The sequence below is a fragment of the Rhinopithecus bieti genome, unplaced genomic scaffold, assembly GCF_001698545.2.
Source record: "Rhinopithecus bieti isolate Rb0 unplaced genomic scaffold, ASM169854v2 scaffold_757, whole genome shotgun sequence".
NCBI classification, from domain to species: domain Eukaryota; kingdom Metazoa; phylum Chordata; class Mammalia; order Primates; family Cercopithecidae; genus Rhinopithecus; species Rhinopithecus bieti.
In genome coordinates, this window is record NW_016803289.1 from 639184 (window position 1) to 661496 (window position 22313).

Sequence of the window (22313 nt, forward strand, 5' to 3'; positions counted from 1 at the left end):
TTTTTTTTTTTTTTTTTTTAAAGCTACTTAGACTCATAAGTATGATCATTCTGTAATTTTCATGAGTTAAAATTATCTTTCAAAATGATTACTTGAGTTTAGTTTCTCCTTTTGAGTTATATATTCAACTTAAAGTTCACGTGCTTATTTTCTTTATAAAAAAATTTTGTTACTCATTTAGGGTAAAAAAAAAAGGCTAAAATATTTATTTATTTATTTATTTGTTTGTTTATTTGAGATGGCATTTCGCTTTTGTTGCCCAGGCTGGAGTTTGGTGGTGCAATCTCAGGTCACTGCAACCTCTGCCTCCTGGGTTCAAGCGATTCTCCTACCCCAGCCTCACTAGTAGCTGGGATTACAGGCACTTGCCACCACGCCCGGGTAATTTTTTGTATTTTTAGTAGAGACGGGGGTTTCACCGTGTTGGCCACGTTGGTCTCCAGTTCTTGACCTCAGGTGATCCACCCACCTCAGCCTCCCAGAATGCTGGGATTACAGGCATGAGCCGCTGCACCTGGCCTAAAATACTTATTTTTAACTCGCCTAAGTAACGGTTTTGAATGGAGATATTAATAATAATAAAGTAAATGCAGATACCATGTATATTTTTATCCTTAGTATGTCATCATGGGAGATTTTTTGTTTGTTTAGATATCCTAAAATGTAATAAATGATATGCTAAAGTGGGTCGTGTTTGTAAATTTACTTTTTTGCGTGTTCCAGATTCAAGAAAATTTTCATGGCAGATTGGCATGTTGCTACAACATAACATTTCAGAGCAGTTGCTAGGCTTTGAGATAGTATAGTTGCACTGGCTAGGTTGGAATCAAACTATGGCTGTGCACATGATTTTTTTTTTTCCTTTTGCTTTTGTTTTTGAGATGGAGTCTCACACTGTCGCCCAGGCTGGAGTGCGGTGGTGCTCACTGCAACCTCCGCCTGCCGGGTTCAAGTGATTCTCCTGCTTCAGCCTCCTGAGTAGCTGGGATTACAGGTGCCCGCCACCATGCCTGGCTAATTTTTTGTGTTTTTTAGTAGAGAGGGGGTTTCACTATGTTGGCCAGGCTGGTCTTGAACTCCTGACCTTGTGATCCGTCTGCCTCGGCCTCCCAAAGCGCTGGGATTACAGGCATGAGCCACTGCGCCCAGCCTGTGTGCACATGATTTTCTATCACATTTTCTTATTTAACTTAGTTTATAGTAAATTAAATTTATAAAAGCTTCCAATTCCCGGGGGATTTTTAAAATGTTACGTCTTGTCCCTAGTGAAACATATACATATAACAGGAGGTATTTCTTTTTTTTTTTTTTCTTTTTTTTTTCAAGACAGAGTCTCAGTCGCCGAGGCTGGAGTGCAGTGGCACGATCTTGGCTCACTGCAGCCTCCGTCTCCGGGGTTCAAGTGATTCTCCTGCCTCAGCCTCCCAAGTATCTGTGATTACAGGCATGTACCACCTTGCCTGGCTAATTTTTGTATTTTTGGTAGAGATGGGGTTTCGCCGTGTTGGTCAGGCTGGTCTTGAACTCCTGACCTCAGGTGACCTGGCTCCCAAAGTGCTGGGATTACAGGCGTGAGCTGCCGCACCCGGCCTAACAGGAGGTATTTCAAAACCAATCTAGTTTACAGTTGATTATTCCCTATGGACAAGTTAGTAATGTCATGGGCTAGTGGAGCTTATAACTGTCATCTTCCATTCCCTTTGTAGGTGGCAAACACATCTGTTACTTTTATTAGAGGAAGGACAGGAGGGAGACAGGAAGAAACAACACCTTAACTGGCTGGAATAAACTAGTACCACCATTTTTGTTAGCAATGCAGTAAAAGGGAGGGAAACCAATATCTCAGTCAAGAAGTTTGTCTCTTTCCCTACAGCTGTATGAGTAGACTAGACTCAGTTCTTGTTTGGGGCCTTCATCTTTCCTCACTTTCAAAATATCCTAGATATCCTAGTCATAGAGACTGTGTAGGGATTATGCACAATTTAGAGATGTCATGGTTTCTTTCTGTCAGAAATAACTGCTCATCATAAGTATGTGAACCCCTTTAAAGTACGATTCTACTAAATTCAGGAGATAAGTTTAAATAAATTTCTGCAAACTTAAAAAAAGATCAGGCAAGCATTTTTCAGTAACCTGCATTTCTATCAAAACATGTTGTATTTAATGGGGAATGTTTTATTTATATTATATAAAATGTATAAATATGTGTTATTCACTGCTGCTTGTTTGGCTTTGTGTAAAACTTTCTCTTGGTGTATGTTTTAAAAAGCGTGGTGGAATTTGTAAACTCTTTGGACAATTTGCATCTGTCTATCTTACTTTAATAGACGTTGTATGAATCAGGGCATTTAATTTCTAGTTTCATATCTATTTCTGATTCACTCTGTGACAGGAGAAATTGTCCACCTTTTTCTGTTAAACAGAGTTAAATTTTATTTGCCTTTTACCTACTTCACCAAGTCTGTTATGAGTATTAAAAATGTAGACTTTAAGTGGTTTGTGTACCTTTGAATCATTCTATAAATATAAACAACATTTTATGGTTTTTGGAATATGAAAATACATGAAACTATCTGCAAAAGTATTTTGCTTATTACTGTTAAACACCACTGCCACTTAAAAAATAATAATCAGTCTATTACAAGGCAGATCTGGAGTCTCATTGCAGGTCCTATAGGTAGGAACAGGAACTGCTAGTCAAAGTCATAGACTTCGTGTGCGGTTTTTGTGAGTTCTGGCCATATCAGTGTCTTTTAAAGTGCACTAGGAGACTGAATATGTTGTCAGCTTGTAGTGTGATAGAAAAGGCAGCAATAAGGTTAATAGAGTAAGTTTATTTCATTGGTTAATATTTATGGGTTCAGTGATCATGATGTGTATACTTCGGTTGAACTCTAGAGTTTACATGTTGCTATATGTTGCAGTCCTTATCAAATTGAACTCTGGATAGTAATCTCTGCAGTTGCCCAAATGGGAGGAAAAATAATCATCTAGCAATTGTTAGACCTAACCACCTGGTAAATAAACTACCAGGGTTAAATAAGTATTTTGAGGTATATTCTTAAATTTGGGAAGAATTGGTAATTTTCTAAGTGTACTTAGTGGCTTCAGAGAGTTAGCGTGCCTCTAAAGTGCTGTGGGACTTAAGGATACCAGTCACGATTTCATAGAAAAGAACTTTGGCCAGAAGACTTCTTGGCAAGTTTTAGTCCACTAACTTAAGAACGTATTTATTCTTATGTCCTTTGGTCTGCCTTTTAAAGATGTCTGACTTCATCCTTCCTGGCCAAATAACTATAGGCTAGAAGCCAGAAGTTGCTTTTATAGCCCTATGTTTCTTGCCACTGTCTTCTCTTATCCTCTCACAATGTTGCTACTTACTTCCTTATTAATATCTTTTTATACAATTTGTTATTTTGTACTGTAATTATTTGTTTGCATGTCTGCCTCTTGGCCGTGGGAGTGCAGGGCAAGGTCTGTTTTGTTCAGAGTAATTCCATTACCAAGCAATGTGCTTGGCACTTAGTAAACATTCAGTATATGTTTAAATGAATGAACATTCTCATGTATATATAGGTAATTGACAATTAGAAAAGAAAGAATTTTTTAGTAGTCTAATTTTGTGCATATGTTTAGCTGGTGGTTACTATACTAGGAACTATCGTCCAAATACCCAAATGGTATTTGCAACTGATGAATGTATGTATATATTTTCCTCCCAAATAAACCTAGGGTTATTTCTTCCACATCATGTTCATTCATGAAAGCCCCTAGTTACTTAAAAGGAAGATGAAAGTACTATGGTCTGAATGTTGTTGTCCCCCCGAAATTCATGCTGGACATCTCAAAAAAAAAAAAAAAAAATGTAAGGAGCCTGCTTGTTACCATGAGAGGACATAGAAGGTACCATCTATGAGGAATGGGCCCTCACTAGACTCCAAGTTTGCTGATGCTTTAATCTTGAACTTCCCAGCCTGCAGAATTGTAAGCAATACATTTCTGTATATAAATTACCTAGTTTGCTGGGCACTGTGGGCTCATGCCTGTCATCCCAGCACTTTGGGAGGCTGAGGTGGGTAGATCACTTGAGTCCAGGAATTCGAGACCAGCCTGGACAACGGGGCAAAACTCTGCCTTTACAAAAAAGTAAAAAAAATAGCCTTAGTTGGGCATGGTGGTGCATGCCTATAGTCCCACCTACTTGGAGGCTGAGGTGGGAGGATCACTTGAGCCTGGGACGTTGAGGCTGCGGTGAGCCATGATCACGCCACTGTACTCCATCCTGGGTAACGGAATGAGACCCTGTCTCAAAAATAAATAAATACTAAATTGCCTAGTCTAAGGTATTTTGTTATAGTAGCCCAAACAGATTAAGACAGAAAGTTTTCATTTGAAAGTACCAATACATGTATATCTTTAATAGGTATTAACAAATGTGAAAGTCAACTCCATTTTTACTTACTTTGTCCAGTATCGGTCTTGTCTTTTTTTTTTTATCTTTGTTGAGAACGGCAGCTCTCGCCCTGCGTCCGCCCAGGCCTGGAGTGCAGGGCTGATCCTCCAGCCTCCACTGCAAGCTCTGCCTCCCAGGTTACGCGCGAGCGCGCTCCCCAGCCCCCCGATAGCGGCTACAGGGCGGCGCCACCGTGCGTTCGCCTGGCAGTTATGTTTTTTTTTGTAATTATTTTAAAGACGCGGGTTTCACCTTGTTATGCCCAGAGGGTCTCGATCGTCCTGACCTCGGAGCCACCACCGCTCGGAGCCTCCAAACACGTGCTGGGATGTACAGGCTTGACCCACTGGCAGCCCGCCATTCTATTTTTGTCTTTGAGAGCGGAGAGTTCCCATCTGTTACCCAGACTGGAGTGCAAAGGCAAGCAACGTACGCTCACTGCAACCTCGCCCTCCTGGGTTCAGCCGATTGCCCTTGGCCCCCAGCCCTCCTGAGCTAGCGATAGGCACGGGCCGATATGCGCGCACCACGCCTGCAATTTGATTCTTAGCGTAGAGAGCCGGTTTCCTCCATGTTGGTCAGGCTGGTCGCGAACTCCTGACCTCAGGTGATCCGCCCCTGGGATTACAGGTTTGAGCCCCTGGGCCTGGCCCAGTATGGTCTTATCAAAGGAATAATCTGAACACAGATCTCAGAGTCAGACTTTTTTAAAAAATTTACTTTCATTCTTTTAAAATAAAAATAAAAGTATTATTGCATTATGACAATATAGAAAATAGAGAAAACAAAATTATTAGTATTTATTTTCAGTTTCTCTTCTGTGTATAAATTTTTATATAGCTACAGTCAAACTCATTGTAAAATTCTGATTTCTTTGACATTACATTAGAAGCATTTTTCACATGTATATGTTGCTTTTATAACTGTCACTTTGGTTTTTTTGTTTTTTGTTGTTCCCCCCATCCCTGAGGTGGAGTCTTGCTCTGTCGCCCAGGCTGGAGTACAGTGGTGCGATCTCGACTCACTGCAACCTCTGCCTCCCGGTTTCAAGCAATTCTCCTGCCTCAGCCTCCCAAGTAACTGGGATTACAGGCACGTGCCGCCACGCCTGGCTAATTTTTGCATTCTTAGTAGAGACAGGCTTTCACAGTGTTGGCCAGGCTGGTCTCGAACTCTTGACCTCATGATCTGCCTGCCTTGGCCTCCCAAAGTGCTGGGATTACAGGCGTGAGCCACCCCGCCCGGCCCTTGTTTTTTATCAAGACAGGGTTTTGCTCTGTCACTCAGGCTGGAGTGCAGTGATGTGGTCATAGCTCACTGTAGCGTCAACCTTCCAGGATCCAGTGGCATGGTCATAGCTCACTGTAGCCTCAGCCTTCCAGGATCGTACAGTCCTCCTACTTCAGCCTCCTGAGTAGCTGGGACTATAGGCGCATGCCGCCACACCAGCCTAATTTTTTAATTTTATTTTTTTAGAGATGGGGGTCTCACTATGTTGCCCAGACTGGTCTTGAACTCCTGAGCTGAAGCGATCCTCCCACCTCAGCCTCCTGAAGTGCTGGGATTACAGGCACGAGCCACTGTGCCTGGCCATAACCATAATTTTTAAAAAAAAATTTGTTTATTATATTGTATTATATTATATATATATTTTTTGAGATGGAGTCTTGCTTTGTTGCTCAGTCTGGAGTGCGGTGGCATGATCTCAGTTCACTGCAACCTCTGTCTCCTAGATGGATTCAAGCGATACTCCTGCCTCAGCCTCCTGAGTAGCTGGGATTACAAGCGCCTACCACCATTCCCAGCTAATAACCATCACTTTGGATGTCTAATATTTCACAAACATCCAACAATAAGAGAATGGTTACCTTGGCACTATTTTTTTTTTGTTAAAAAGTAATACTGTTTTTATATAATAAATACATTTTATGTGTGTGTAGCTTTAGGTGCCAGTAGTATTTTCTGTATTTGCCTTTATTTCCTTAGTCTGGTTTCTCATAAGTGTAACTACTGGTCAGAGAATATGGAATTTTTTTTTTTTTTTTTTTTTTTTTGAGATGGAGTTTCGCTTTTGTTGCCGAGGCTGGAATGCAATGGCGCGATCTCAGCTCACCGCAACCACTGCCTCCCGGGTTCAAGCGATTCTTCTGCCTCAACCTCCCGAGTAGCTGGGATTACAGACATGCACCACCACGCCCAGCTAATCTTGTATTTTTAGTAGAGATGGGGTTTCTCCATGTTGGTCAAGCTAGTCTCGAACTCCCGACCTCAGGTGATCCACCTGCCTCAGCCTCCCAAAGTGTTGGGATTACAGGCATGAGCCACCACGCCCCACTGAGAATATGGATATTTTTAATGACTGTTGATACACGTTGAGATCAGGAGATATATTTTTTTTTACCTGTGGCTCAGAAGCACATGTATTAGCTGTTTCACCTCTGAAAGAAAGAGCACATTAAGATGGAGCTTAAAATTAGATCCATATTCAGAAACATGTAAATTTTTCTGAAAGTGGAAAAGGTCTAAGTAGTCTTGGCTTTTTTCCTAAAGCAAGTAAATGATAATGATTTTTCAGTAGTGGTTTTTGGCTTGAGGCCAAAGGTATAGGACCTTACTCTTTGATTTTATGATTGTATGTCTGAAATTTTCTGTGAAGCTTATGTACTGGCTCAGCAGTTGTGTAATATACATGCAATAGAGATTTCATTAAAAGGGGAAAAGACAAATTTGAGATTTTACAGATGAGGCATTTTAGGGCAATATTTCTATTAGCTTACTCTGATAAAATTTGTTGACTTTTAAAATAACTTAAAAGATAATTGAGGTGTGTTCTTAAAACGTTATTGTGCAAGGTGTGAATTTTAAGGAGTCCTATTTGTAAGTAACATTAACCTTTAGAAAATTTCTTTTGTTGATTCTTTAAAAGGTAACCGTTGGTTGATACTTAAGATATGTTAATTTTTCTTGCAGATATACATTAGAAAAAGACATGCTTGTGAAACAGATTTTACTTGTGTGGAATTGCAGCTGATTTTTAGTTCCACAGATGTGCTGTCTGCCTGATCTTAAATGGATCACTTAATTTATCTTTACAGATTTACAAATCTATAGTAGAATGGTAATTTAAAACTGGTATTATTGTCTTTTCTAATCTCCATGTTATGATACAAGTCCCTTTTTGTCTAGAGACATGTTTATTTAGCATAGTCATGGATCCCAAATTTTACAATCTCTTTCATCCCCAAATATGTTTGTTTTTATAGTCAAACAGTAGTGGATTCCCATAAGCTTTGGTTCGAAATAAAGTAGCTAAAAGATTTTAAGTACTCTTCCTGGTTATGAGAAGAAGGAAGTGATGAATTTTCAGGAGAGGGAGGTGATACCGCACTTGTATTATATTCTCAAGAGTCTTAGTTGTACTCAGATTTTTGTGACATACTTCTGGAAGTCTTGTTGAGTAGTTAGCATTGATAACTGTAGCTACACTATCATGGCTGTGTTTTAGAGATTATATAGTGAGGAGTCAATGGGTGAAAGAATAAGAATAATTATGAAGGTCTAGAAAATTAAAGCACAAAACTCCCCAATGTATTTAAGTTTCACTGTTCAGTTAGTGTGACTTATTATTTTAGACTTGTAATTTTCTTAAGACCGTACTTTATGGATACATGTTAGGAGCTGTTAAATTTAAATGGTCCTATTCCTTTGGCTGTAAACATGCTGTTGTATTTGGTGCAGATTTCTGTCAGTTATTGACAATCATTTGTTCCCTCACATTAAACAAATGTTTAGAATCTGTGATCATTCTCTTCTCCTGGAGTCTAACCTTTTCTACTCTATTTTACTTTTCTGTATATTCATCTTGATTTTTAAAACTATCATATCAAAATGTGTTTCATCAGAAGCAGCCTAACTTGGCATATGTTTTTTAGAGTCTGAATACTAAATATATGTAAAAGATATCTGGGTTTATTTTCTTTTCTTCTTCTTCTTTTTTCTTTTCTTTCGTTTTTTTTGAGACTTGAGTTGCGCTGTATCACTCAGGCTGGAGTGCAGTGGCATGATCTCGGCTCACTGCAACCTCCACCTCCCAGGCTCAAGCAGTTCTCCTGCCTCGGCCTCCCTAGTAGCTGGGATTACAGGTGCATGCCACCACACCTGGCTAATTTCTGTATTTTTAGTAGACACGGGGCTTCACCATGTTGGCCAGGCTGATCGCGAACTCCTGACCTCAGGTGATCCTCCTGCCTCAGCCTCCCAAACTGCTGGGATTACAGGCATGAGCCACTGCACCCAGCCAATATCTGGGTTTCTTAAACCCATTTCAGTTATCCAATATCTGAATGTTTTGCCCATTCCTCACATGTAGAAACCTTATTATCCATACCCAGCACTAAATCTATCAGATCATTAGACTCCTTGAAGGTTCCTATAACACCAGAGAAAATAACATTGCCATTTTGTGCCATTCTTATTTATTTTTCTAAGTCTTTCTCTTCTGTGTTAGACTACCCTTATCCAAGAACTAAACTTTCTACATAAAGGTGGAAATGTAATTTTTTCCCCTTCTCTCCTCCATATGAGTGTTGACTAGAACTACACTGATCAAAATTTTCTTACTGTTCTCAGGGGTGAAATTAAGTTGGAGTACACATCTGTTTTTTAAGGTGTTTATAGAATAATCAGGATAAGCGTGGCATGTGTATTTGTTTTTTTTTTTTTTTGAGACAGTCTCGCTCTGTCACCCAGGTTGGAGTGCAACGGCGTGATCTCTGCTCACTGCAACCTCTGCCTCCCGGGTTCAAGCGATTCTCCTGCCTCAGTCTGCCGAGTAGCTGGGATTACAGGCGCATACCACCACGCCTGGCTAATTTTTGTATTTTTAGTAGAGATGGGGTTTCACCATTTTGCTAAGGCTGGTCTTGAACTCCTGACCTCTTGATCCTCCTGTCTCGGCCTTCCAAAGTGCTGGGACTGCAGGGGTGAGCCACTGCGCTCAGCTGGCATGTGTAATTTTTATTTTATTTATTTTTTGAGACAGTCTTGCTCTGTTGCCCATGCTGGAGTGCAGTGGCACGATCTTGGCTCACTGCACACTCTGCCTCTTGGGCTCACGTGATTCTCCCACCATGGCCTCCTGGGTAGCTGGGACCACAGGCGCATGTCACCATACCTGGTTAATTTTTGGTAGAAATGGGTTTCGCCATAGTCTGAAACTCCTGGACTCAACTGATCCCCACACTTTGGCCTCCTGAAGTGTGGAATTACGGGCGTGAGCCACCACACTCGACCATAATATTTTTTGAAGATAGAAAAGCTATATGTTCACTATTTTTGTTTTTAATTTAAAATTTTATTAATAAAAATTGTATGCATTTGAGGTGTGATGTTTTGATACATATACAAATGCTGAAATGTGCATATATATCAAAAGCTAATTAACATAATCATCTCATATAGCTATCTTTTTTTGTGTGGCGAGAACACCTAAGATCTGCTCTCTTAGGCCAGGCACAGTGGCTCATGCCTGTAATCCCAGCGCTTTGGCAGGCTGAGGCAGACGGATCACGAGATCAGGAGATCGAGATCATCCTGGTTAACACAGTGAAGCCCCATCTCTACTAAAAAATACAAAAAACTATCTGGGCGTGGTGGTGGGCACCTGTAGTCCCAGCTACTCAGGAGGCTGAGGCAGGAGAATGGCGTGAACCCGGGAGGCAGAGGTTGCAATGAGCTGAGATCGCGCCACTGCACTCCAGCCTGGGCCACAGGCAAGACTCTGTCTCAAAAAAAGATCTATTCTCTTAGCAAATTCAAGTTTACACACACACTCTCTCTCTCTCTATATATATATACACACATGCACACATATATATATATAAAAATTTTAGAATTTAGCATTTGGACTTACTAAGGTTATCTGTTCATAATTCTCCAAAATGTAACTTATTTTTTACTTAAGAAAAATCTTTACTTTCTTTAATTTTTCATTTTTTGAGACAGGGTCTCACTGTGTATCCCAGGCTGGAGGGCAGTGGTGTGATCATGGCTCATTATAGCCTGTACCTCCTAGGCTCAGGCAATCCTCCTGCCTCAGCTTCCTGAGTAGCTGGGACTACAGGCATGTGCCACCATGCCTGGCTAATTTTTATATTATTTGTAGAGACCAGGTCTCGCTATATTGCCCAAGCTGTTCTTGAACTCCTGGACTTAAGCAGTCTGCCTTGGCCTCCCAAAGTGTTGGGATTACAGGTATGAGCTACCATGCCCAGCCTTGACTGACTGTCTATCTATCTGTCTGTCTATTTATTTATGTATTTAGAGATGGAGTCTCACTCTGTAGCCCAGGCTGGAATGCAGTGGCATGATCTCAGCTCACTGCAACCTCTGCCTCCTGGGTTCAAGTGATTCTTCTGCCTCAGCCTGCTGAGTAGCCGGGATTACAGGTGCCCACCACCTTGCCTGGCTAATTTTTGTGTTTTAGTAGAGACAGGGTTTCGCCATGTTGGCCAGGCTGGTCTTGAACTCCTGACCTCAGGTGATCCACCTGCCTCAGCCTCCCAAAGTGCTAGGATTACAGACATGAGCCACTGCGCCTGGCCAGGCACATGAATGTTTAAAGAACCAGCCTTTCCCATGACAGTGTTAATAGTGACAACAAAAAAACCTGTGTTACTGAATTACGAACTTTCAGTATAAAAACTAGAAGGAAGTAAAGGTACTGGTGCTTGATTTTTATTTTGTTTACTAATCTCACAAAGTTACTGGAAATGTGATTGATATTCTTGAGCTGAAGCCTCTTTTTTTTTGGAGACAAGGTCTCACTCTGTTGCCTAGGCTGGAGTACAGTGACATGATCATGGCTTGCTGCAACCTCCAACTCCTGGGTTCAAGGTGTCCTCTTGTCTCAGCCTCCCAAGTGAGCTGAAACCTTTTAACTTTCTGGCTGGCAGTGAAGGCCCAAGAATTACAGAGAAAGATTAGTTAGATTTGAATAGTGTTTTTTAGGTTATATAATCACTTTGCTTGCATAATGGTTTTACTTACTGTTACTCTGAATTTTTTGTTTGTTTTTTGTTTCTTTGAGACAGGGTCTCACTCTGTCACCCAGGCTGGAGTGCGGTGGTGTGATACCGGCTGACTGCAATCTCTGCCTCCCAGCCTCAAGCATCCTCCCACCTCAGCCTCCGGAGTAGCTGGAATTACAGGCGTGCACCACCACAAGTGGCTAATTTTTGTATTTTCTGTAGCAACAGGGTTTTGCCATGTTGCCCAGGCTGGTCTTGGACTCCTGGGCTCAAGTGATTCTCCTGCCTCAGCCTCTCAGAATGTTGGGATTACAGGCCTGAGCCATTGCACCCAGCCTGAATGTTTTCATTTTACCTTCATAACCATACTGTGAAGGATATGTGTTAATTATGTATTCATCAGGAAGTCTAGAATATTTTTTATTTGTGTGTGTATATATATGTTTACAACAAGAAAACTTCTAGTTTCATGTGATGTACATAAAACCTCGATTCAGACAGATTACTATCCATCAGGAGTTGACAACCCAAAGATTATGAGCTATCCTGGAGTAGGAGATGATTTTGAGTGTCAGTGTTGGGTTACTTACTAGAAAAAATGTGAAGTAGATAAAGGTTATCTCTGCTGTCCTTTCACCACTTCTCTTTTCCTTTCTGTTTCTAACTCCTAGATCTTTTCTTTCTTTCTTATAGCTGCTAAAGCATTTGCCAGTAATATTTAAATGCCATTCTTTTCATGTTCTTATTTTTTAAAAACATCTTTAAAATACTCATTGAGATTAGCCAAAGGGCTGATAGCCGTTTTTAGATACTGGTGCCTATGGTGTCAGGAGAGGTGTCTTGAGGAGAGGAGAAAATTTTTCCATCACTTCCCTTCCTTTTGCTCATCAATCACCTAGAACAGATAGTTCCTGAAGGTGTTACTGACAGTGCTTCTATAGCTGGGAGCCAAACAGCAACTTAGGGATCAGTTGCCCTATTATCATTGAGAGAACAAATAAATGTAGAGCTCACTCAAGATCCTTGGTGTAATTAGAACCTCAAAAATGGAAGACATACTAGTCATTTTGTAGAAATAAATGCAAAAGGAAAATCTCGCAGTATGTGTATGTTTGTTATAAAAGTTGCCTGTGTTTGTGGTCAGTTTTTAGAATAGTTTTGATCTCTCATTTTCCAAAATAAGGGTTACTTCATTAATGACACAACTGTTTGAAAAAAAGTGTTTTTTTAAAATTTTTGTTTTCTCTTTGTCTAACTAGATGTGATGCTGATCCTTCAGCCTTAGCCAACTATGTTGTAGCACTGGTCAAGAAGGACAAACCTGAGAAAGAATTAAAAGCCTTTTGTGCTGATCAACTTGATGTCTTTTTACAAAAAGGTAATTATTATGGGCCTTCAATCAAGTATTGAAGTAAAGATTTTAAATTTAAAACTTCCTGAAAAGTCTTAGAAATATAAGCTTGATAGGAAAGAAAGTAGTTAAGAGTCCTTTGAATACTTGAATATACCCATTCATACTTAATTATTTATCATGTTTTGTTAGAACTGGTTTTTTCCCTTTTCTTCTTTGCTGCTTTCCTCTATTAAGGCAATGGCAGCTCTAATGCTTTTTAGATGATTAGGTCTTTTGCAGCTTTTGATGGAGCCTACTTGATGATTGAGGGATAACAGTTTAAGGATAATGAAGCTGCTTATTCTTGCTTTTCATTAAGATGATGAGCTCATCAGTTTTTTCCCCCCCTTGGATGGGGCTTCTTAATATCCAAGAAGAGATGTGCATGATCCTCTTCTCTTTGTGCCTTTAACTTTTCATCTTACCAAATCCGTTTCCATGGTCTACAGATCTTCCTCAAGGTTTCCCCTGTTGCCTCTCTGACCTTATCTCCTATCATTCCCCCTCACTTGTTCCACTCTAGCCACATTTACCACCTATTTTTTGAATTATGGCAAACATGTTCCCAACACAGGCCCTTTGAACTCGTTTTACCCTTGCCTGAAACATGGATTCTTCCCTCGCTTCTTTCTGGTCTCTTCAAATGTCATCTTCTCAAAGCAGTTTCCCCTGAGTGCTCTACATACAGTGTAGTATAGTATACTCCATGCCTTCATCCACTCTCCTCCTTCCAACCCTGTTTCGTTTTATTACTTATTTATTTATTTATTTTTATATCTCTGTATTTTTATTTTTGTAGTATTGGGGTCTCACTTTGTTGCCCAGTTTGATTCTTGAACTTCTTGCCTCAAGCAACTGCCCCACCTTGGCATCCTAAAGTGCTGGGATTACAAGGCATGAGCCCCTGTGCCTGACTCCTGTTTTGTTGTTTTCATGGCACTTGTCACCACCTGTCATAGGTTTATTTCCCTGTTTATCTGTCTCTCTACCCTTTGTTTGCCTTTCATTTGGTTGAGAGTGGAGACTTGGAACCTACAGTACTTGGTACATGGAAGATGTTCAGTAAATATTGTTGAATGGGCCAGGCGTGGTGGCTCACACCTGTAATCCCAAGCACTTTGGGAGGCCCAGGCGGGCAGATCATGAGGTCAAGAGATTGAGACCATCCTGTCCAACATGGTGAAACCGTGTCTCTACTAAAAATACAAAAATTCGTGGGGCGTGGTGGTACACGCCTGTAGTCCCAGCTACTCGGGAGGCTGAGGCAGGAGAATTGCTTGAACCCGGGAGGCGGAGGTTGCAGTGAGCCGAGATCGCGCCACTGCACTCCAGCTTCGGTGACTGAGACTCCGTCTCAAAAAAAAAAAGTATATGTGTGTGTGTATATATATATATATATATATGTTTATCAGTTGATTTAGCTATTGGTGATGAGAAGATATTTAAAATAAGTATTTACTGTGAAAGAGAAAAGTAAGTATGGCTTCTCAATCTAAAACATAGGATTCATATTTTTTCATGCATTTTACAGCTCTTTTTGTAGAAACAAAACAATACTGACAGAATTTCTTCCCAGTATAACAACTATTTAATTTCCTCCCCAGTACAGATGTTTTCTTTTCTAAATGTGTTAATTTACATTACTTAATTTACGTTAAAGATGAGTCTTGTGAAATGTAGAGCCATGATAAAAGAGAAAGCAAAACATAGTAAAGATATTTGGGGTAAAAGGCCAAATTAATGTTTAGACGTCTAAGAATTCTTTGTTATAAAAAGTTAGAAAGGATTAGCTGGGCGCGGTGGCTTATGCCTGTAATCCCAGCACTTTGGGAGGCTGAGGCGGGCTGATCATGAGGTCAGGAGATCGAGACCATCCTGGCTAACACGGTGAAACCCCATCTTTACTAAAAAAAAATACAGAAAAATTAGCCAGGAGTGGTGGCGGTCGCCTGTAGTCCCAGCTACTTGGGAGGCCTGGGTGACAGAGCAAGACTCCATCTCAAAAAAATAGTCAGAAAGGATTTTAGTAATTTAAAAAAATTATATAAGTAGTATGTATGAGAAGAAACTATACACTACATTTTTAAAAGGATAAGAAAATAAGTAACCGTAAATTTGCCACCAGAGATAAATTTATATCACTGTTATCACCTTGTATATGTCTTTCTACACTAGCACTGTCCAATAGAACTTTGTGCATATGGTCTACATCTGTACTTTCCATTTCAATAGCCATTAGCCACATGTGGCTATTGAGCACTTGATATCTGGTTAATAGGCCAGAGAAATTGATTTTTTTTTTTTTTTTTTTTTGAGACAGAGTTTCGCTCTTGTTGCCCAGGCTGGAGTGCAATGCTGCAATCTCAACTCACTGAAACCTCTACCTCCTGTGCTCAAGCAATTCTCCTGCCTCAGCCTCTTGAGTAGCTGGAATTACAGGCACGCACCACCACACCTGGCTAATTTTTGTATTTTTAGTAGACAGGGTTTCACCATGTTGGCCACGCTGGTCTCAAACTCCTGGCCTCAAGTGATCCACCCGCCTTGGCCTCCCAAAATGTTGGGATTACAGGCATGAGCCACTGCGTCTGGCCAGAAATTGATTTTTAAATTTAATTTTAATTAAACTCAAATTTAAAGAGCTACATGTGACTAGTGGCTACTATATTGGACAGTGCAACTGTAGAATTATGTCTGTGTTTATATTGCATCTTAAAATAGTATTAAGTGAACATACTCTTTTATAATGATATATAATGTTTTAAAAATTTAATAGTGTACCTTGAATATTGTTTTATTTTTTATTTTAATTTTCCCAAACTCTAAACCAGAGAATATTGTTTACTAGTAGATGTTTGTCTTTGCTTTTTACAAATTGAGCTATGTGTCTTTCAGATTACAAAAGATAATAACATGTTATAAATTGTTTTAAAAAATAATTGTAAGTGAAAGTATTCTTATTATAGAGGCTTTGAAGGGTCTGATTATCTTAAGTTTATATGTAATAGTTAATGAGAGCCAACAGTTTTATAATCAAGGAAAAATGCTTACTACACAAATTAGTAGTATAAAGAAATTTATAAGAGGATACTTTTCTGTAGAAAAGATAACATTTTAGAAATAGGTTTTATGTAAAGGATGTAATAATTGAAATGTAAGCAGAGTTTGTGTTGTGCTTTTAATATGCTCTTTAGCTGTTCCTTAGGGTAGGACCAATCAAAGTTAATTAGATTTGGTTTTAATAAGGCATAGGCCAGACGTGGTGGCTCATGCCTGTAATCCCAGCACTTTGGGAGGCCGAGGCAGGCAGATCACCTGAGGTCAGGAGTTGGAGACCAGCTTGGCCAACATGGTGAAACCCCGTCTTCACTAAAAATACAAAAATTAGCCGGCCGTGGTGGCACACGCCTGTAATCCTACCTACTCAGGAGACTGAGGCAGGAGAATCACTTGAACTCAGGAGGATTGAAGCTGAGATTGCACCACTGCACTCCAGCCTGAGCAACAGAACAAGACTCTGTCTCAAAAAAAGGCAGTATAAATATTTGACATTAATACTTTTAGTAAATTCATCTGGTTCTCCCATTCAGTTGTCTGAGAAAGTTTCAAACGGAGCACCCTTTAAATAAAACACAAAAAGTTAGTTTTGTATCATTTTCATATCAATAAATATTTAACTGATTTAAAAAAATTTTCAGTTAAGTTTTTTGAGTTGGCAGTGCCTTTAATCCAACAATAAGAGGTATACCGTAAAAATCTTTTACTGTTTTACATCCACCGCGTTCCCACCTACAGTACGCAATTTTGTCAGTTTTTATTTTATTTCAGTTTCTTTATGCAGATAGATAGAAACACATATAAATATATACTCTTATATCTTCGAGATCAGGTATTATTAGTATTCTTTCTTTTTATAACTGCCGTGTACTCTATTGTATAGATATCCCATAGTTTATTTAACTCGTCTCTTATTCATGGAAATTTGAGTTGTTTCCGACCTTTTGCTATTACATACTCCAACACATAATCTTATATATTATTTTGCAAGTAGGTCAGAAGGATTTTAAAACCTGTAAGTGGGATTCTCTTCCATAAGGTAGGACTCATTTTTAGTCCTACCAGCAGTGTACAAGATGTCCTGTTTTCCTAAGCTTTGCTGACTATGTGTTGTCAAATTTTTGTTTTTTGTTTGCACAACATGTAAATGTTATTTCTTCTCCTTAGAAACTTCAGGTTTTGTGGACAAACTATTCGAAAGTCTCTATACTAAGAACTACCTTCCACCTTTGGAACCAGTTAAGCCTGAGCCAAAACCACTAGTCCAAGAAAAAGAAGACATTAAAGAAGAGGTAATGCAAATTTTTTCTCCTGCTCTTGGGGGCCTCTTAGATTCTGTCACCAGTATCCTTAGTTGGAAATTGAGCCTTTTAAAAGTAATTGTGTATTGATTCAAGTTTCCGAATTTTAGGCATGGTACAGATTTTTCATCAGGATTTCGTAGTTGCTTGGACTGAAGAGTTGGAAAAGTTTCAGATAGCTTGTTTAGAGATCCAAGAAATATTTTAGCAATATTGAAGAAGTCAGAGAAATCTTATCTAGTGACTTTTAGAAAAAGAAAACTTGGTTAAATATAGAGAGATTGACTGAAAGTGAACCGTTAACAAATCCTCAAGAGAAATCATTAGGTAACACATTTTCATGTGTATGGAGAAACCAGTTACACTTTTTGATTATATAGAGTTTTAAAAAATAGTTAATTTAATTGTGAACGTCACTGTCAATATTGGAAAGAGGACTTTAGAAATGTTTTTATAATATTGAAGTATGAAAACATGATTATAGATGGTAACCTAATTGAGCCAAGAAGGAAATTTTACAGAGTTCTTTGTACTTCCTTTTATATACAGACAATATAGCATAGAAAAATGTGGATTCTGTAATCAGGTTGCGTGAGTTATAATAACAGCTCTACAAGTTAACTTCTGTGTCTCACTCTCATACCAGTAAAATGAGGATCAGAGTAGTACCTATGGAGGATTAGGTGAGATTATGTGTGTGTATATACATGGTTTCTAGTCCAGTGCCTGGCACATAAATGTTGGTTATCATGCAGAAATATTTCCTAATATTTATTTTTATTACATTTATTCTGACGGTAAAATGAATTTTTAATTTAGAAATAATTTTAAACTTAAATAAAAATTACAAGAGGCCGAGTATGGTGGCTCATGCCTGTAATCCCAGTACTTTGGGAGGCCTAGGTGGGCGAATCACCTGAGGTCAGAAGTTTGAGATCAGCCTGGCCAACATGGGAAGCACTGCCTCTACTAAAAATACAAAGTATTAGTTGGGCGTGGTGGCAGGCATCTGTAATCCTAGTTACTTGGGAGGCTGAGGCAGGAGAATCACTTGAACTGGGGCAGCAGAGGTTGTAGTGAGCCGAGATCGTGCTGTTGCACTCCAGCCTGGGCAACAAGAGCAAAACTCTGCCTCAGGAAAAAAAAAAAAAAATTACAAGCATAGCATCCAAAACACCCATATGACATCTATCTAGATAAACTTTTTTTTTGGTAGAGATGGAGTCTCCTTATGTTGCCCAGGTTGGTCTCGAACTCCCACCTCTGCCTCCCAAAGCTCTGGGTTTATAGGTGTTCTAGATATACTTACTGAAACTTTGCCCCATCTGCTCTCTTTAAATATCCATATGATTTTTTTCTTAGTCATTTGACTGGTAAGTCACATACTTCATGTTTTTTCACCCCTAAGTAGAGTACTTCAGTGTGTATTTCCTACGAATAAGTAATATTCTCTTAGGTAACTATGATGCTGTGATCAAGTTCAGTAAATTTAACATCCGTATAGTACTTTAATGTATTATCTGTATTCAGTTTTATCAATTTACCAGGCAATGTCCTTTTTTTATTTCCTTTAGAAAAGTTTTTTGTTGTTGTTAAAGAGATAGAGTTTCGCTATGTTGCCCAGGCTCGTCTTGAACTCCTGAGCTTAAGCGATCCTCCTGCCTTGGCCTCCCAAAGTTCTGGGAGTACAGGCATGAGCCACTGCACCCGGTCCCAAGTGTTTCTTTTTTATAGCATGTTCTTTTCCTCTCCATTTTCAGGATTGATTCTAAGGATTAGGTATCGTTTAGTTATTTCCAATTCATTTTTAAATGCTAGGCTGATTGACCTGATTCAACATTAAAAGAAAAAAATATGGCTATATTTAATTAAGATCAACTGAGAATGCTGTCTGTTTTTTTTTTTTTAATATCATGCTCTGTAATTATCTCATCAAGTTCTCTCAAAATTGGAGAGGCTTGTTTAGTGTGTCTTCAAGTACTGGAAATAGGAAGGAACCTTTCTGGTTTGTTTTTTTGTTTGTTTTTTGTTTGTTTTTTTTTGTTGTTGTTTTTTTGAGATAGTCTCGCTCCATCGCCCAAGGTTGGAGTGCAGTGGTGCCATCTCAGCTCACTGCAGCTTCCACCTCCTGGGTTCAAGCGATTCTCCTGCCTCAGCCTCCCGAGTAGCTGGGATTATAGGCATGTGCCACCATGCTTGGTTAATTTTTGTATTTTTAGTAGAGACAGAGTTTCACCATATTGACCAGGGTGGTCTCGAACTCTTGACCTCGTGATCCACCTGCCTCGGCCTCCCAAAGTGCTGGGATTACAGGGGTGAGCCACCGTGCCTGGCTACCTTTCTTTTTTTTTTTTTTTTTTTAGACAGAATCTCATTCTGTCACCCAGGGTAGAGTGCGGTGGCGTGATCTCTGTCCATTGCAACCTCTACCTTCCAGGTTCAGGCAATTATTCTGCTTCAGCCTCCTGGGTAGCTGGGATGATAGGCCCTGCCACCACTCCTGCCTAGTATGTGTGTGTGTGTGTATGGTTTGTTTTTTTTGGTAGAGATGGGGTTTTACCAAGTTGGCCAGGCTGGTCTTAAACTCCTGAACTCAAGTGACCTGCTTGCCTCGGCGTCTCAAAGTGCTGGGATTATAGGCATGAGCCACTCCGCCCGGGCTGGAAGAAATCTTTCTTGAGAACTTTCACAGAAATTTTCTTTGGTACATTATAGTATATAATTTTGGTCTATGGTATAGATTATGTTTTTTATAAGTTAAAATTTTTTGTGACGTGTTTTTTACAGTCATTGAATTTCAGTGGTATAGATGGATCTGTTTGAGAGGCAGCTGATTTGAATATAAGAGAAAATTTGCATTATCTTGAGTTTATTGATTTATTTTTTTGAGATGGAGTTTCATTCTTGTTGACCAGGCTGGAGTGCAGTGGTGCAGTCTCGGCTCACTGCCACCTCCACCTCCTGGATTCATGCGATTCTCTTACCTCAGCCTCCCAAGTAGCTGGGATTACAGGTGTCTACCACCACTCCCAGCTAATTTTTTTGTATTTTTAGCAGAGACGGAGTTTCACCATGTTGGCCAGGCTGGTCTCGAACACCTGACCTCAGGTGATTCACCTGCCTTGGCCTCCCAAAGTGCTGGGATTACAGTTGTGAGCCATTGCACCCAGTCTATCTTGAGTTTTGAAAGAACAGTTAAAGAACAAAACAAAACCATTATACTGTCTTATTTGTGTCTTTGTAGATACAATTTTGTGAATTGTGAAAAATGGATAATACCAGTTTCTGTGTAGAGCTACCCCAAATGACAACTTTCTGGCATTTCTCATTTTCTGAGTTTTATACATAACTTAATTGTAATTACTGAAATAAATTATAGTTCATTTAATAGTGCATAAACATAATTGTTTATAGTATTTCTGTTAGATAATAGAGTAGGAAAGGAGTCTGAGGTGGCACACATCTTTGGCTAATTGTCTTTTTCTGGTCTGTGCTTAGTTGCTCTGAACAGGGTATAGAGAAGCAAATCTAGGGATTACCCATTTTAACTTTCTTCCTTGGTCTTCGGCTATATTGGGTTCCATTAGTGGTTTTCTAGTTAGACTATTGATCACCAGGGTAAGAGAATTTGGATCATTGGCACCAACTCATCCTGCTTCTGGAAAAACAACATGGTAGACATGTGCCGTGATTAATGAAGCACACTGCCTTCATTCCTCTTTTCTTTATCTCATCTTTTTCCTTAAATTTTATTTTGTGAAGAAATTCAATCATTTGTCCTGTAGAGTTTTTAATGTCTGGATTTTGCTGTTTGCATCCCAGTGGAATAATACATCCTCTGTATTTCCTGTGAATTAGGATAGAGAGTGATTTTTAAATGTAATCTAGTGACTGTGTAGTGATTTTGCTGCCATATGGTTGCCATATTGTGGCTGCCATTTTATGTTGCCTGAATTTTATTAAATTATCTCCTAAGTCCATTCACTCACTTCCCGATTTGTGTATTTGTCAGTGAGATTCTCCATAGATGGGTATTTGTTTCACTTTTGCAAATTACTTTATTTCACCTTTCTCTAGTAAAGACTGTATATTTGGTTTCAGATAAACTTGTTCAAGGACAATAATAAAAATCACTGGTTTTCTGGGAGGCAGAGGTTGCAGTGAGCCGAGATGGCGCCATTGCACTCCAGCCTGGGCAACAGACTGAGACTTGGTCTCAAAAAAAAAAAAAAAAAAAAAAAAAATAAAAAAATAAAAATCACTATTTTCTTTGTATTTCTGGTCAATTTTGACTGTTAGGCTTTGAGAGAAAGCCTTAATATTTCCATTAGTTCCTATGCAATTTTTCCATAGTTTACATGAATTACTTAGTTTTATAGCATTCATTAATTTAACCATTTTTTCCTAAAACATTTCCTATGAAAAAAATGTGAAGAGCTACTAAAATTAATTATATATGTATATATATTTCATAATGAGGAAAACATAACCATTTTACTATATGGTACTTGGAGATTTGCTGTTTTATTTTAATTTGAAGAATGAATTGTTTATACCTCTCCTACACTACCTTTCCCTACTTTAAATTAACATTAAAAAATTAACGTACTGCTTGTTGGAGTAATCTGAGCATCTTTTTTATTTCTGCTGTTACCTGACTCTTTTGGGTATGATTTGACGTTATTTTTTCAGTGTATTTACTTGTGCCCTCTCTTGTGCCAGAAATATTATCAGGTAGATGGACATATTTCATAATTTATAGAGGGACTATCCTTTTTTTTTTTTTTTTTTTCTGAGACAGATTCTCGCTCTGTTGCCCAGGCTGGAGTGCAGTGGCGCAATCTCGGCTCACTGCGACCTCCGCCTCCTGGGTTCAAATGATTCTCTTGCCTCAGCCCCCCGAGTAGCTGGGACTGCAGGTGCATGCCACTGCGCCTGGCTAATTTTTGTATTTTTAGTAGAGATGGGGTTTCACCATGTTGGCCGTGCTTGTCTAGAACTCCTGACCTCAAGTGATCCGCCCACCTCAGCCACCCAAAGTGCTGGGATTATAGGTGTGAATCACTGCGCCCAGCCAAGAG

The 22313-nt window shown here is 39.3% G+C and overlaps 1 protein-coding gene across 1 annotated transcript in view; it reads left to right on the top strand.

Annotated features, from left to right (window-relative positions):
* Window positions 1-22313, top strand: part of RBM27 (RNA binding motif protein 27) — an 84148-nt gene that overhangs the window by 4004 nt on the left and 57831 nt on the right. The window contains exons 2-3 of the mRNA XM_017872123.1: window positions 12741-12859; window positions 17099-17223. Coding sequence (XP_017727612.1) covers window positions 12741-12859; window positions 17099-17223 — 244 coding nt within the window. The remainder of the gene's footprint in view (window positions 1-12740; window positions 12860-17098; window positions 17224-22313) is intronic.